Source organism: Zalophus californianus, chromosome 9 (genome assembly GCF_009762305.2).
Source record: "Zalophus californianus isolate mZalCal1 chromosome 9, mZalCal1.pri.v2, whole genome shotgun sequence".
NCBI classification, from domain to species: Eukaryota; Metazoa; Chordata; class Mammalia; order Carnivora; family Otariidae; genus Zalophus; species Zalophus californianus.
In genome coordinates, this window is record NC_045603.1 from 59,651,587 (window position 1) to 59,666,916 (window position 15,330).

Below are 15,330 nucleotides of genomic sequence, written 5' to 3' on the forward strand. Positions count from 1 at the left end.
GCGTCTCTCACTCCTCGCGGCCCCTCCTGCCCCTCCCCGCCGAGCGCCGGGGAGCCGGGCGCACACGCAGACAGCGGCGCCGAGGGCGAGCGCACGCACCCCGGCGCCCGGGCGGAGCGGCGGCGTGTGCCCCGCGCCCGGGCTGCGAGGGCGCGTTTACAGACTGCCTGACGCGCAGGCGGCCGGGTGCGCTCCCTGGTCTGTGTTTTGAGTTTCTGTGTATGTGCATGTGGCGTCGTGTATCCCCGTGTTCCTGGCCGCCTGTGCGCCCCATGTTGTGAGGGAGGGGTAGGGGATGAGTCCCCCTCTCCTCCTGGGAGACCTGGGCACTGGCTGAGGGAAGCCATCGGCCGTCGGAACCCCGCCCCAGACCGGACCCTCCCACCTTGCGCTCCTGCCTTTGGGGGAAAAAGTTCAAGGTCTGCTCTGAGTTGCCGTGGGATCCCATTCCTCTCCTCAGTTCCCTTAACTTGATGGTCTGGATATGTCTCCATCGCTGTGGCCTTCCCCCTGGTGCCTCTATCCATCCCCCTGGCCAGTGGGAGTTTCTTCCAAGCTTAAAGCTTTCCAGACGGAATCCACTAGAGCAGGCAGGACCGCATCATCTCTGTACAGAACTCCGTAAGAACCAGGAAACCATTCCTGGTGTCTCACCTCAGCCCCTCCCGTAGCGGGTCCTTTTTATTTCCTCTTATTCTGTCTTCAGTAAAAGAAATCTAATGGCTAAGGGCCCAGCACAACATAGCCTAGCTGCTTAAAACATTTGTAGAATGAGGGGCACCTGGGTGGCTCAGTCGGTTGGGCACCTGCCTTCGGCTCAGGTCATGGTCCCACCGTCCTGGGATGGAGCCCGCAGTCCTGGGATCCAGCACAGCCTTGTCAGGCTCCCTGCTGGGCAGGGAGTCTGCTTCTCCCTCTCCCCCTCTCCTTGCTTGTGTTTTCTCTCTCTCAAATAAATAAAATCTTTAAAAAATTTTTTTTTGTATAATTAATGAACTGAAATTTGAATTCAAGATTTTGTAACAGGCAAGCCGTTCCCATCCGGCTGAATCCTATCTAGGATTCTGGCAGGAACCACCTTAGGATCCCTTAGAATTGTTCTCCTCCTTAATAACCACCTACCTTAGACTTGTGGGGAAATCCCATGTAAACAGAAAGTGGAGATGTATTCACTAACTGCTGGATCCCAAAGAGGCCACTAATCCAGAATCCCAGAATGTGAGTTTTCATTTCAAGAACTCTGGAGGTTGGAAGGAGGGATGGTCAGGAGAAGGTATTTTACTCCATTCTAAATATCGGGGTGAGGCTACTCCCCTTCCCAGGCAATGGAGGAGAAAAGAGCAGAAGTGAAGTGGCAGGGCAAAGACTTCCAGCATAAAAGAATCGCCCTTTAGGTAATTAGGTTAGGTCAGGCCTTCAGACCTGGCAGGACAGAGAGGTATCAGCAGAACCAGCTCCCAGCAAGTACCCGGGCAGAAGGAGATGGCAGAGTCAGAGATGGAGAAAAAGCGGAATGAGTGTGGGACTTCCCTGTCTCTGTCCATCTAGCTTCTGCGTCCATCCTCCTTTCCCCTCCGTGCCTGAGGAAGAGCCCCAGCCAAGACCAAGCTGCAGCTGAGACCCCAGTCAGACTCCTACACAATCCACTTCTTAAACTTGAGAGCAATCACCTTCCTTAACAACTGAAAAAGAATGGGCTGGAAACGACAAAAGAATTGCAAATTAGGATCAGAGCTAAGGAGCTGCCCAAATTAGGCAGGTATTTAAACAAAAAAGAGGTGGAAAAGAGGCGGGAGATGATGTACTTCCAGAGGGATCTCGACAGGTCTCATCAACACAGTGGCATAGCCCACCCTGATCTCCCAGGCCCCCGACTCCTAACCCATTTTAAGAAAGGAAAATTCACCAAAACAAAACAAAACAAAAAGTTATTCACGAAAGATACTTTCTAGTCCATCTAGTCTGACCCCCTCCATTTAACGAGTGGGAAAACTAAGCCCAGAAAAATCATGTGGTCCCCAAAGAGAGTAAGCAACAAAGCCAGAGCCAAGCCTCCTAACCTTTTTCTTGTGCTTTTCCATCCTGTGGCTCTCTTTCTCCTTCTTTAGTTACCAGTCCTGGTGTTTAACCTCAACCGCATCCTTCTTGCGGCAATTTAATCCCATGTCTGCCTTACCCTACCTCTACACGGATAAAAACCAGATATGCCTGCTCCATCCATAGGCTCAAAAGACCACGATTTTTCTCTCCCTGTCCCCTTGCCCTAACCCCCCTCTTTTCCAGGCTGCTTCTGCCAGCCTCATTCCTCTCCTTTTTGCCTTCCAAACTGCCCCTGCCCCTTGGAGACCCTGCCTCCTCACTCCCCTAAGCCCACAATTCCTCCCAACAAGCTTTGAGTTTGATAGAGACCAAAAATGATGCTTTGGCAGCAGTGACGGATGGATGTGATGTGCCTCCTACGGGAATGCTATTTAAAGGGGCGGCCTCACAATCCTCGCCTTCCAAAGTGACAAGAGAAAAAGCCTGCTCCTCAATCTCTCCAGAGCTGCAAACCCAGCTCAAGTTAACTTCTGACTTCCCCAACCTGCAACCTGGCCTGCGCTCCTATTCAGGTGGGAGGGAGAGCACTTGACAACTCACTGAGGTGTGGGGGCTGAGGGGGGATTCATCTTTGTCTCTTTTGATGACAGGTACTTAGGAGGAGCAGGAGGTCCTGTGGGGGGGAGAGCTGGAAGAACACTCTTCCCCCAACCTCGTGAGTGCATTTCAGCCACGTGCCAGCTTCTTCTCAGAGTCAAACTTTGTTGGAAAAGAACTGAGAGAGGCACAAGGACCTACAGGAGGGAAGTCTTAGCCCTAGCTGGTACCTCCTTCCCTCCTGGGCCCCGGGCTCAGATCGAAGCCGGTCTAGTCCTCCCAGGCAAAGGGCCACCGGGTAAGATCCCCCTCGGCCAGGCCCCGGCCCCACCTGCCCCCCCCCCGAACTGAACACCACTGTAGGGGAAGCACTGCCGGAAGGAAAGTGAGCTCCTCTGCAAGCATCTCACCCCAGGCCTGGCGGGAGGGATCATTCCATCTCATTGCCACAAACAAGTTAATTGAGATTTTAATGAAAACACTGCACTAATGAAAAAGCTGAGGCTGGAACCTACTCTCTGCCTGCGAGACAAAACAACTGGAGTCAGAACTTCTTCCTGATAGTCATTCCTCACTTCCTTTTAAGGCCTGAATAAAACAAGCTGGGGATCAGTGGTTGTGTCCCCAGCTGTCAGGGGTCAGAGACCCTCCTGGTCAAGGAAGCATATTGCTGAAAATGTTGATGGGTCCTGTCACCGCATCTGTCCCTTCACCTCTAGACATTCTCCTTTTTTTTCAGGTGGCAATGAAGTGGGAGAACGAGGTTCTTGTCTCACAGAGTTGAAAAATGAATCTTGCCCTGACCAAGGACAGTGAGTAAAGTGATAGAGTTTTATTGAGTGAGGATACAGAAAGAGCTCTCGGGAGCAAAAGGGGTCCCAACAGGGTTGCCACTGAGGTCTTTTAGGGTTGGTCTTTCCTTGAAGGCTAACCAGGGAACTTAAATCCTTTTAACATTTCTACTGATAAGCACCATTGAGTAAGGACTAGTGATAACACCTTCAATGGCTTGCTTCCTTTTTAGGGTCTGGTAATTCTTTTTTGGTCACAAATAGCTGTTATAACAAGACCCCCACCTCTAACACCTAGGACGGGGTGGTCTGGTTTTGTTTCTTTATCTCTGGTTTCCTTACACCTCCACATTTTGGGGATTTTTGTAAGCCTGATCCCATAGGCCCCTATCTATCTCTCCCTACCTAGCCCCACCTGTCCCTCACTCAGTAAGGCCACCATATCCTCACCTTCTCCTATTTACTCATTCTAGAGTCTCTGGATTCTAATGAACAAGTCTTCCCAGATGAAGAGGCAGTCTGGTCAGGTAGACAATGTCTACGATTGATATCAGACTTGGGTCCCAGTTCTGGAGTACTGCTAAACATGTGACCTTCGTTAAATCATTGAGCATCTCTGAATCTGTTTACTGGCCTAAAATATGGAAGCCTTCCCTGGCTACCTTGCTGAATTGTCATAAGGAAAGCGAGAGCACTTTGGAAAAGTATACATAATAGAGAAATGTGTGATTACATGTTTGTAAAAAGATATTATGTCCAATGACAACATTTTAGAAGAGAACAGATTTCTATTGCCAAGGGCGAGGGAAGGGGAAGGGGATGTGGTTGTAAAAAAGCAGCATGAGGGATCCTTGTGGATCTTGACCATGGTGGTGGCAGATGTACAAACCTACACGTGAAAAAGCTGTACAGGGGCGCCAGCGTGGCTCAGTCGGTTAAGCGTCTGCCTTCGGCTCAGGTTATGATCTCAGGGTCCTGGGATGGAGTCCCATGATCAAGCCCCGAGCTCAGCAGGGCACCTCTTCTCCCTCTCCCTCTCCCCCTCTGCCCACTCGTGCTCTCTCTCTCACTCATTTTCTCTCAAATAAATAAAATCTTAAAAAAAAAGAAAAAATTAAAAGCTGTATAGAACTAAATACATACACACAGAGGAATGAGTATAAGTAAAACTGGGAAAATCTGGATTAGATCATGAATTGTATCAAAGTCAATATCCTGGTTATGATAGTATACTACAGTTATGCAAGATGTTACCTATGGAGAAACCGGTAAAGGTACTTAAGATCTCTGTGTGTGTTTTTTTTTTGTTTTGTTTTGCTTTTAGTTGAAGTATGGTTGACACACAATGTCTCTGTGTTATTTCTTACAAATGCATGTGGGTTAACCATCTCAATAAAAAAAAAAAATTTAAGTAAGCTTTATACCCAATGTGGGGCTTGAACTCATAACCTTGAGATCGAGTCACATGCTCTACTGACTGAGCAAGGCAGGCTCCCGCCCCTCTCTCGATAAAAATTTTAATAAAAAAAAAAAGTATCATGTCTACCCCCTATTCCCCTGCAGCAACTTATTTTGCCATCCTCTGGGAGGCTCCTTTCAAGTAGGTCTACATGTGCATGGAACAGAGGTCTCCCTCTCCACAAGAACAAGATCCCAGCAGAGAGATGAGGATCTAGGAGTAGTTGTTCAGAAGCTTCTGAGCCTTCCCTTCCTCATCAACTTTGCCCTCAGTCTCAAAAGGCCTGCCCCTGAATCACTCCTTTAGAACATAATGTTTTTTCCATAGTGAGGAAGGACAACCAGCTGATGCATGAAGCTGGATGCTCTGTTGCTTCTATCCTAAAGAGCAGACAGTTGTTGCTAAGAAAAACTGTGTAATGATTATGAGTACCAAGTTTAAAAAGTATCGACTGAGCCTGGGTCTTGAGAAATAAAGATCAAACATGCATACAAAGTCCCAAAACAGCTATCAAATAGCTTTAATGAACCCTGGGTGGTTTTGTTGAAAACCAACAATTGCTTCCTTCTTATCATGGAAATATGGACACGACCCTAATTAATCAACTAGTTAATTATATTTGCCCACTTCCACCCCTCTCGACCTGTGACACAGGATCTGTTGCTCCAGTCCTCCCTGGCCATGGGTGCAGTGCACAGAAATGATGGATGGGGCCACTGTTTCCTGCCATGGAGTTAACTAGATCTAGTTTAGTGCTATCTTGAACGCCCCAGGCATTGTGACACTTGAAATTCTAATTCGTACAGAAAAGGGCTAAGTTGAAACAGCTTGTACTCCCTCAAGTATACCCACTCTCAGGGCCCTATAATCTAATGAGGTCTATGAAATTTAAGATTTAGAAGAGAAATCCCTGCCTGGAGCAACGGCTGTACCCAGGATGACAAGGGGATTTGGGTTAAATTAGTGGCTCCAGATAGGAGGAAGAGTACCCCCAAATGATCTGGGAGGGAGACCCACATGACTCTGATCCAATTAGTTGTCACATGACCTAGAATTAGCTAGACTGACCCTCTGCTCTGGGTTGTAGTGATGTCAAAGAAAAAGCAGGAGGGGTTACAGCTAAACAGCTGGAAGAACTTATTGGTTCCCCACAAGGTGTGGTAGAGCAGGTGAGGGGGGGCTGGGGCCAGTGAAAATCTCTCAAGAGCACTCCCTCACTGCCCATGTAGGCAGTAGAGCTGGGGGTAGAGGAAGAGACCCATGACTCTTGAGAGAGCCCCCACAAAGGAAAAAGGGAGTTCCTTTGCTACTACTTTGCAGTAGGAGCAAGCCGAATGTTTGCTGAACACATTTGGAAAAGGAAGAAAGGAGATAATCGTCCTAATGAATGTGCAAGAGACAATAGCAGCTCCAGTGGGAGGATTATAAGCTCATTATGGTTTAATATGATGATTGATCATCTCTGCCCGCCAGCATTATCCTAGAATAGTGATGAAGGTCGAGAGACCCATGCCAGTCAGAGCTCAAGCACTAGTCACCACAAGAGAGAAAATATACTTGTATGTCACTCGTGTTTTTCATTGCAAAAATTCACACATGTGGTCCCAATTCCCTCACTTTTCCCCAAAACTGTCCCCCACCCCCACCCCCAGCCAGCCTGCCCCATTTCTCTATGATTTCTCAGCCCCGGACTGTTCCTCCGTGTGTCTGTTCATCAGCTCTGGCTCCCGAGCACTTCCCTTGAGAAAACGGCTATAGCTTCATGGGTTTAGGTAGGCCCAAAGGGCCCATCAGTGGGTACTGGCTGCCACTCGGTTCAGGTGGAAGGCCCGGGATACCTCCCGGTAGGCATTTCGAAGCAGGACATAAGGGAAACAGGACTCCAACATGTCCAGGGTCAGGAAGGAGGACTCCTCCACCACCTGGAAGAGAATAGGTCAAGAGATGAGAACCTCAGGCAAGGTATACGTCTGTGATACCCTGTTCCTTCATTCAGTTCCCTGGACCCTCTGAGGCCCTTAGAGTTATGAGTGAACAACGTTCCAAATCATAACCCCGCTTCTTCCCACACTTGGTTTAGCTTTAGGAAAGCAAAGTGACCTCTTCGGCTTCATTATAATGGCCCCTGGGCCCCTTATCAGGGTTACATGAAGGACTCAGAAGCAGAAGGCAGGAAAGAATCACTTCTCTGGTAGAAGAAATACTCCCATTCTCTCCCATTCTGGATGCCAAACCAAATGTGGGTGGGCAGCACAGAAGCAGGTAAGGTTGGATAAAAGTGCTAATGACAAAGCTTTATGGAGAAGGAAACAATCACCACAGCAGGCCAAGAAAGAAAGGCCTGGAATCCACATGGGTCTTCTTGTGCTGGGTCTCAGTATCCTCCCTCCCTCAGTACAGTGCTTGGGGAGCAGTAAGGATGCTGCATAAAGGAGCAGGCATGATTAATTAGTTTAATTAGAAGCCTGTGTGCTGTGGTAATCCCAGCAGCCCCCACAAGCCAAGCAGAACAATAGTTCAAGATGCCTGGATAAGACTGAGGGTAGCAGTGGAGGGCAAGAGACGGAGTGGGGGGGGTGCATATTAGCGAAGAGCCCCATAACCTAGCGTTGGACTGGAGGGTCCCCATCCCTGAGGAAGGAATAGGGTGTGCTTCCTTCAGTGCCCTCCTCATCCAAGAGGTTGTGGGACTAAAAAACACACCCTTGGAAAGAAGTGTCCCATATCCTCTGGCAATTCACACAGATGGGCCCTCCCCAATATGTCTGGTGTTTCAAATCCTGAAAATTCACTTAGGAAAGAGAATTTACCATATCAACTCTAACATGGTTCTCTCTCTGAAGTCCTTTCAAGTTTTAAAATGTGGAAGATCCTACCATTCTCAAATACGGGCACACACAACACACACAGCAGCCTCAGAGGAACAGACCCTGCAGGCTGAAGGTAAAGAAGTCTGCCAGTTACAGTAGCTCGGATCTTACGGTGGATAACAGAAGGAATTTCTTGCCAGGCAAGACGTTCAAACCTTAAGCCAGGAGAGAGATAAGGTCTCTTTTCTAGGCTATGACCCTCAGGTACAGGGAAATGAGTGATGGCCTCAAGAAGGATCCACTGGCCCAAGACTTCCTGTTGTTTGCTCCATGAAGCAAGGAAGACCACAAGGCTCCTAACTGGAGGAAATTCATGGCCGTGGAAACAGCCCTACAGCGAAGGCCGAGAAGCTTGGGTTCTCATCCCACATCTGCCCATATATTTTGGGGGAGACCGTGAATGTCGTCTTTCCTTCCCTCTCCTCAGTTCCTTCACCTATCAATTGTAAGGACCTGACTAACAGCCAGGATCTGGTCTGATCCTGACATCTAGGATTCCATGATTCTCTGAGAGTCATCTCCCCCCCGCCCCCCACCCCGAAACCCATGCCAGGATGCAGCTGGCAGTCCCGGGCGTGGGCACTGCCCAGGCTTGACAGCCAAGACAGAAAGAGCCCAGGGAGAGAAGTGCCTGGCCAGGACCTGGGGCTACATGAGTAGCCTCTTAACTCAGAACACAGTTCCTTCCCCTGTATTTCTGTGTGGAAACATTTGCATTTAAATTGCTTTGCAGCCACTAGTCCCTGGGTCTCTCCCTCTAACAAAAAGCGCCTGCTGGTCCTAGCTGTGTCCCAGCTACTCTGCAGCCTCACTGTGATGTCACCAGGGGCAGACAGCCTCCCACACTTGAGGGGGGAGGAGAGCGGCAAAGCAGAAGGAGGCAGGCCTGAGGGGCAACACAGAATCACCTCTACCAACCTTACAGAGGCGACAACTGCCCAAGGAAATGAAGGAGCACGACTAAATCATCCAGAAACTAAAATGAGCAGCAGAGAGGACTAACATTCGTTGAGCATCTATTAGGTACTAGGAACTTTCACATATATTTTCTTATGAATCCTAACCACTCTGTCAGAAGGATTATTGCCCACTTTTATGGCTAAAGAGTCGGAGTCTCAGAAGGTTAATTAACAGGGCGCCTGGGTGGCTCAGTTGGTTAAGCGACTGCCTTCGGCTCAGGTCATGATCCTGGAGTCCCGGGATCGAGTCCCACATCGGGCTCCCTGCTCAGCAGGGAGTCTGCTTCTCCCTCTGACCCTCTTCCCTCTCGTGCTTTCTGTCTTTCTCTCTCTAAGAAATAAATAAAATCTTTAAAAAAAAAAAAAAAGAAGGTTAATTAACTTGCCCAAGGTCATGCTGCTCCAAAGATTGTGCCACATCTAGCATACTCCCGGCGTTTGCCCTCATCTGCCTCCCCTGCCCTGTCACCCCATACCACACACCCCCACCCACGCACACCCTCATGTCCATTCTCCTCTTGTCGCCATCATAATCCTTAGTCAGCCCAATCGAGGCCTTTCTCCAGCTGTATCTAGCTGAGACACAGATCCCACTCCAGGCCTGTGTATTTACGGGAGACCCAGAGGGAGTCCCAGGAATGCCTGCGCCTAACATCTGTGGGCCTGGCTGAGAGTGCAAATGGAAGCCTACATAGCATGTGACTAAATAAATCAAACAAACTGGTTTGTTCTGTCTTTTTGACCTTCACAATCTCCCTTTATAATTTCATGAAAGGCCAGGTTTGAATTCAGAATTCTTAGACTCCTCAGAGTTCTGCATCAGAACAGGGTGGAGCGGGCCAGCCCAGTTTGCGGGATTTTGCAGACACCCATGGAATTCCCATCTGCACATCTAGACTCCAGCCAGAGATCCCTTGGCACTAGAGGTATAGTTTGCCAGCAGCACAGTTTGCCTCAGCAGGACGGACTTGGGGAAGAAGCTCAGCACAAGCTCTGCATAAGCCCTGCAGCGGAGAATTCTGAGGTCCCAGAAATCTTTAGTGTGGACTCCCGGGTGGAGCACCGGCTCCAGATGGGCATATCCTCTCCCCGCAGGCCAGAGGAAGGCCTCTATGAGACCATATCTCAGTGCGGCATTAACCTGGAGAATCAGACTTTTAGAGCGAAAGAGTGAGTAAGCGTGTTGAAGAGGAAAACAGGGTCATGAGGAAAAGATTTTTTTAAGTTAACTGAGTCAGAGTTCCCAGAACTTTCTGCCAAAGTAGTGAAAAGCCCACAGCTTGGGAAGAAAGAGATAGCAGGAGTTGCCTGATTCATGGCCCACCTGGCTCTCTGTCTTACAGCTCTTCATCGAAAATTCCTTCCCTCCTCTGAGCCCCCATCTCCCCTCCCACAGTTCAGCTCTGTGTTATTCAGCACCCTCTCCACAGTACTTCTTAAGGACAAGACATGCAGCAGTAGGAAGTGGTCAAGTAAAATCAAACATGAACTGGACAGGCAGTCATGGATGAGGGACACAGCTGCCCCACCAGATCAGACCTGAGAATATTGCAGGTAAAAGGGCCCTGTTAGCCAGGGGCCAGAAAGGCCCTGCACTGCAGAGAAGGCATTGAAGACTCTACCTTGGGATTACAGGACAAGTCTGGAATGTTAACTAGAATGTGAGGCCTAGACCCAGAGGGTCAGGCAGAATTCAGTTTTGAGTTCATCCTTTTGAGTGATGACAACGGCAGGGACCCAGAAGCCCTCAAAAAGGGTCCCTCTGGTCTTTGCTCTCTGTTCCCAGACCAACTTAAACCAGATACATACCAAGCGCATGAGCAGAGAAATGGATTCCCGATTTCTGGTTTTAAGCTTGTCCGTCTCCTGGCCCAGCTGCAAGAGGCTGACAGAGGCCACCTGTAGGGGAAGAATTTGTAAGAAAGCAGATTTTTCTGGAGGTCAGAGTAGGACAGCCTCAGGCTACAGGAAGTTAAGAAAAGATCAAGGAGGAGAGTTAAGAAGTGCTGGGATGTTCCTGGAGACTCCGGGTGGAAAAGTAGCAAATCCCCTAGGCTTCAGAGCCGCACCTTGCCTGTGAACCAGGCAGTGCAGGCAATGGTAGGTTGCCAGGGGTGCTGGGGGAAAGATTGCAAGGGCTGAGGACAGAACCTAGAACAAAGGCAGGAGATAAATCTCTTTTCCTAGGCAGCCTTCAGACAGCACTGTCACCAGGCTGTTTACAGCTGACTCTCTACCGGAATAGAGACAGGGCTGAGCCTCTGATTCAGATGCAGGGCTCTTCGTATTCTCCTCCTGTCAACTCCCAAGTGGCTGTCCTCTCTATTCACCTCCAGGCCCCCAACAGATCAAAGAGGGAGGAAGAGACATGATTAACTGTATTGCAGGCCCAGGTTACTCTCATTTTGCAAACGAACAGGGCAAATGGGAAAAGGGGGAGGGCATCCCTTTTCACCCCATCTTAGAGATCTGCTGTGAATATTCTTTATATCTAAGATGCTCAGAACCCATTCAGATTGGCTGGCTGGCCCCGTTTAAATGGAGACCCTCTAAATAAGCTTCCAGGACAATGGTATGATTCCCAAGAGAATATGATCAACTGTGTTTGCTCCTAAAAGGAGACAAATGAGGCCCTAGTTCTTAAGTCAGTCCCATGCATTGCAAAGGAATAAGCTTCCCATTGCTGAGAATGCTCAAGCCGGCAGTGGGTAATGGACCATGTATCAAAAGCGTATGGACGGAATTCCTCCATGGAGGACTAGAATGGAAAACTCCAGGGCCTCTTTCAACAATGGAAAGAGATTACTTATTCTGCGTTTTTCCAGAGGCAAAACTAAGACCAATGGTGATAGCTACAGGGAGTCAAACTTTGGCTAAAAATGTTTTTTTTTTAAATAATTTTTTCTCAAATAAATTGGATGTAACCTACTGTAGAATAGGCTGCCTGGTTAAAAGTTCCAGTCCTAGAGGGGCGCCTGGGTAGCTCAGTTGGTTGGGTGACTGCCTTCAGCTCAGGTCATGATCCTGGAGTCCCGGGATCGAGTTCCGCATTGGGCTCCCTGCTCAGCGGGGAGTCTGCTTCTCCCTCTGACCCTCACCCCTCTCATTCTCTCTCTGTGTCATTCTCGTTCTCAAAAATAAATAAAATTAAAAAAAAAAAGCCCCAGTCCTAGAAATGGAGACAGTGGTTCTCAAAGTGAGATCCCAGGATGAACAGCATCAACATCACCTGGGAACTTGGAAATGCAAATTTTCCAGCCCTACCTCAAATCTACTGAATCAGAAATTCTCCAGGTGATTCTGGTTTATGCTAAAGTTTGAGAATGTGAAAAAAGTTTGATTTTTTTTGTCAAGATGAGAGTTGCAAAAGGGCCTTATAGGTTCTAAAACTTGGCGTCTCCAACTCGATTGCTCAGCAGATCTCCTGGAGACCTTGTTAAAAACAGAGGCCTGGGGCACGTGGGTGGCTCAGTCGATTAAGCGTCTGACTCTTGATCAGCTCAGGTCTCGACTTCGGGGTCATGAGTTTGGGTCATGAGTTTATTAATAAAAATAAACACTAATTTATTTAAAAATTAATTAATTAATTTTTTAAAAAACAGAGGCCTGGACTCACCCTGGGCTATTCTAATTCAGTATGTCTGGCATAAGGATCAGGAATCTGTATTTCAACAAGCTCCCTCGGATATTCTAAGGCATCCCAGTCAAGGTAGTAACCTCCCTATTTAACAAATGGGCAAAATGAGGCCCCAAAAGTTTGGCTCTTCAGAGGTCACACAACTTCTTAGTGGCAGATCCAGAACTAGAACTCAGATTCTCTGACTCAGTCCAGTGCTCTTTGCAAATAATCCGGCAGAGGCTGAAACACCAGCTCTTAGGGAATTTAGAAGAAACTACTGCCTTTCACAGAGTGCCACTCACTCACTGAAGAATTAGGTGGGAGGCTGGACTCCAAGACCCGCTCAATAACAGCTGTCTATGGATTTAAGCCACACCAATTCCCACCAGACTTTGCAATCTTCCATTCCATCCCAAAAGACTTTGGAATCTTCCATTCCTTATAGCCTAGGGCCACTCACCACCAGAAACTCCTTAAGGTGAGTTTCAATGTTCTTGTTGTAGAGTGTGAAGAGGGCAGCAGACACCTGGATGATGGCTTTGGTCAAGCAATGAATATTGTTGTTGTAACCTAGGTTATGATTGACAGAAGGGGAGAGAAACAAAAGGGAATACAGTGAGCCACCCCAGGCTGACCCCAGCTGGCGGTCTCTCAGTTTTTCAGGCGAGGCCACCCCTGTTTGACACCAAAAGCACTAGGAGACATGTGGGGAATGATATTCCTAAAAAATATGAGGAGATATTTAGGATATTAAGAGAAGGCTATTCTTGGGCGCCTGGGTGGCTCAGAGGGTTAAGCGACTGCCTTCGGCTCAGGTCATGATCCCGGAGTCCTGGGATCGAGTCCCGCGTCGGGCTCCCTGCTCTGCGGGGAGCCTGCTTCTCCCTCTGCCTCTCTCTCTCTCTCTCTCTCTGACTCTCATGAATAAATAAATAAAACATTTAAAAAAAAAAAGAGAAGGCTATTCTTAAAAATTCCCACTGGAATTGCATTTTACGGATAGTTCATTCACAAGTGTTTTTTGAAACAGAACTTTACAGCTGAGTCAGAAGTCTGGCTTCTCCAGGTAAATGTCTCCGTCTCATCTCCCTACCCCCGGAGACTGACCCAAATAGTGCTGGTCCCTCAAACTACTCAAAGTAGTCCTTACTTACCATCCTTCTCAATACTATAGCAGGAAGAGGGGTCAGTGGCAAGGAGTGGGAGGGAAACCGCAAGAAAGATCAAGAGCAGGCAGGCCACCTTATATTCTTCCTCAGGGGATGAAGTATCTGGTAAGACAGAAAAAAGAAAAGACGAGAAGTAAGGTCAGCAAACAGGAGTTGTCTTCTACGGAAGCCCTACTTCACAGAATTACTGTCAGGATCACATATGAAAACACTTTTCTAAAGCACTATAGGCAAGTCATTATTGCTGAAAGGGACAGGACTAGCCCCACTTATCATGAGGGGCCCGATCCCAGAGGCCTCCTCTGGTGACTGAAGCAAAGCTCTCAGCGAAGGGTTCTGCCGACGTGCGGTCCGAGGACACTGTCTGTCAGCTGCCTGATGGGGTGAACAGGCAGGAAGGAGAGCAAAGAGTCTCACCAAACCAAGAGAAAAGAAGGGCCGGTCTGGCAGTTTTGAAAGGGCTTAATACCAGCTCCTTTTTTTCATCCCATTCTGAGCGTGCGTAAGAAACGGGAAATGTCAGAGACAATGGGAGACCAGGGGAAGAAGTAAATAGTGTCAAGGTGATTCTATGGGAGGGGAGAGCACCAGATCACTCTGGGGAACTTAGATGCCATACCATATAACTCAGCATGAAATCTTATGTGACGGCGGATCGCTCTCTCATTGTTTCATTTGCATTAACCTGATTTCCCCTACTAGATTGTAAGTTCCTTTGAGTCCTTGCTGAGCATCAAAGAGACCCTCATTTTATATTTTTTAGCAGACGGACAGGTCAACTATTGGAACCCGGCTAGGAGTCTAAATTGCCTCTCTATTTTCTGGGGGCTAGGGACTATACTTTAAGTCTTTAAAAAAAAAATTTTTTTTTATTTATTTATTTGACAGAGAGAGACACAGTGAGAGAGGGAACACAAGCAAGGAGAGTGGGAGAGGGAGAAGCACGTTTCCCGCCAAGCAGGGAGCCTGATGGGGGACTCGATCCCAGGACCCTGGGACCATGACCTGAGCCAAAGGCAGATGCTTAATGACTGAGCCACCCAGGCACCCCAACACTTTAATTCTTTCTTTAGCTTCCAGCTTATATCCTCAGAATTCACAATTCCAAATAAAGGCTTCTTTGACATTGACATTTGCCCACCTGAAAATAGGGCCCGAGCCCTCCCTTGCCCACTTTCCCCAATTTTACCAGCTTTCAGATTGGCAATGGCAGCCACCAGGGCTGGGTCAATGTCACAGCCCACTCCTGCAGCAGAGGCCAGCTCAAAGACACTCAGGGTCACCTAGTAAAGAAGAAAACAACATCCTGGACAGGATTCTCAGGAGAGAAGTCTTGGACAGAAGCTACAGGGAGTTGGGATTCCTGGATCACAGATCTTAGATTTTCGGTGTACTATCATCTTGTCTAGGCATTCCTTTCACGGCTCTCCCTAACCTACAGGGGAAAAGCACAAATGCTTTTGTTCGGCATACGGATACTCCATTGTACACATTGACTTTCTCAATCTTCTTCCCAAGGTGCTTCCTACAGTCAGTGCAGCCAGGGTCATCGATGCACTATCTCCAAACTATACCTCGCTTCCTGACTTCCACACTTTAGTTCATGTGCTCCCTCTTCTACAGTGTCCTTTCCTGCTCTCTACTTATAGCTATATGACACCCACCCCTTGAGGCTTAGCTCAAATCTCTTAGTGTCTGTGAAGCCCTCCTTGAATACTTCAGCCCAAGCCCATCTCTCCCTCCTTAAAGTAGCACCACTGACTTAGCATGGATCACACACCGGCCTGGTATAAGCAGTTATCTTTTCAGACAGGAGGTGAGACCTA

General features: G+C 48.3%; 1 protein-coding gene across 4 annotated transcripts in view; it reads right to left on the bottom strand.

Moving 5' to 3' along the window:
- Positions 1-6,520: 6,520 nt before the first annotated feature.
- The window catches only part of NCKAP1L (NCK associated protein 1 like), a 41,210-nt gene continuing 32,400 nt past the window's right edge, over positions 6,521-15,330 (bottom strand). For 3 of the 4 annotated variants that reach the window (XM_027594147.1, XM_027594146.1, XM_027594144.1), the window contains 5 exons: positions 14,694-14,787; positions 13,490-13,606; positions 12,796-12,905; positions 10,526-10,615; positions 6,521-6,809 (listed from right to left, as the gene is read on the bottom strand). In XM_027594147.1, the coding sequence (XP_027449948.1) occupies positions 6,678-6,809; positions 10,526-10,615; positions 12,796-12,905; positions 13,490-13,606; positions 14,694-14,787 (543 nt within the window). In that variant the 3' untranslated portion in view covers positions 6,521-6,677. Of the gene's footprint in view, positions 6,810-10,525; positions 10,616-12,795; positions 12,906-13,489; positions 13,607-14,693; positions 14,788-15,330 lie in introns of those variants that run through there. The other variant, XR_003519928.1, reaches the window with a different exon arrangement.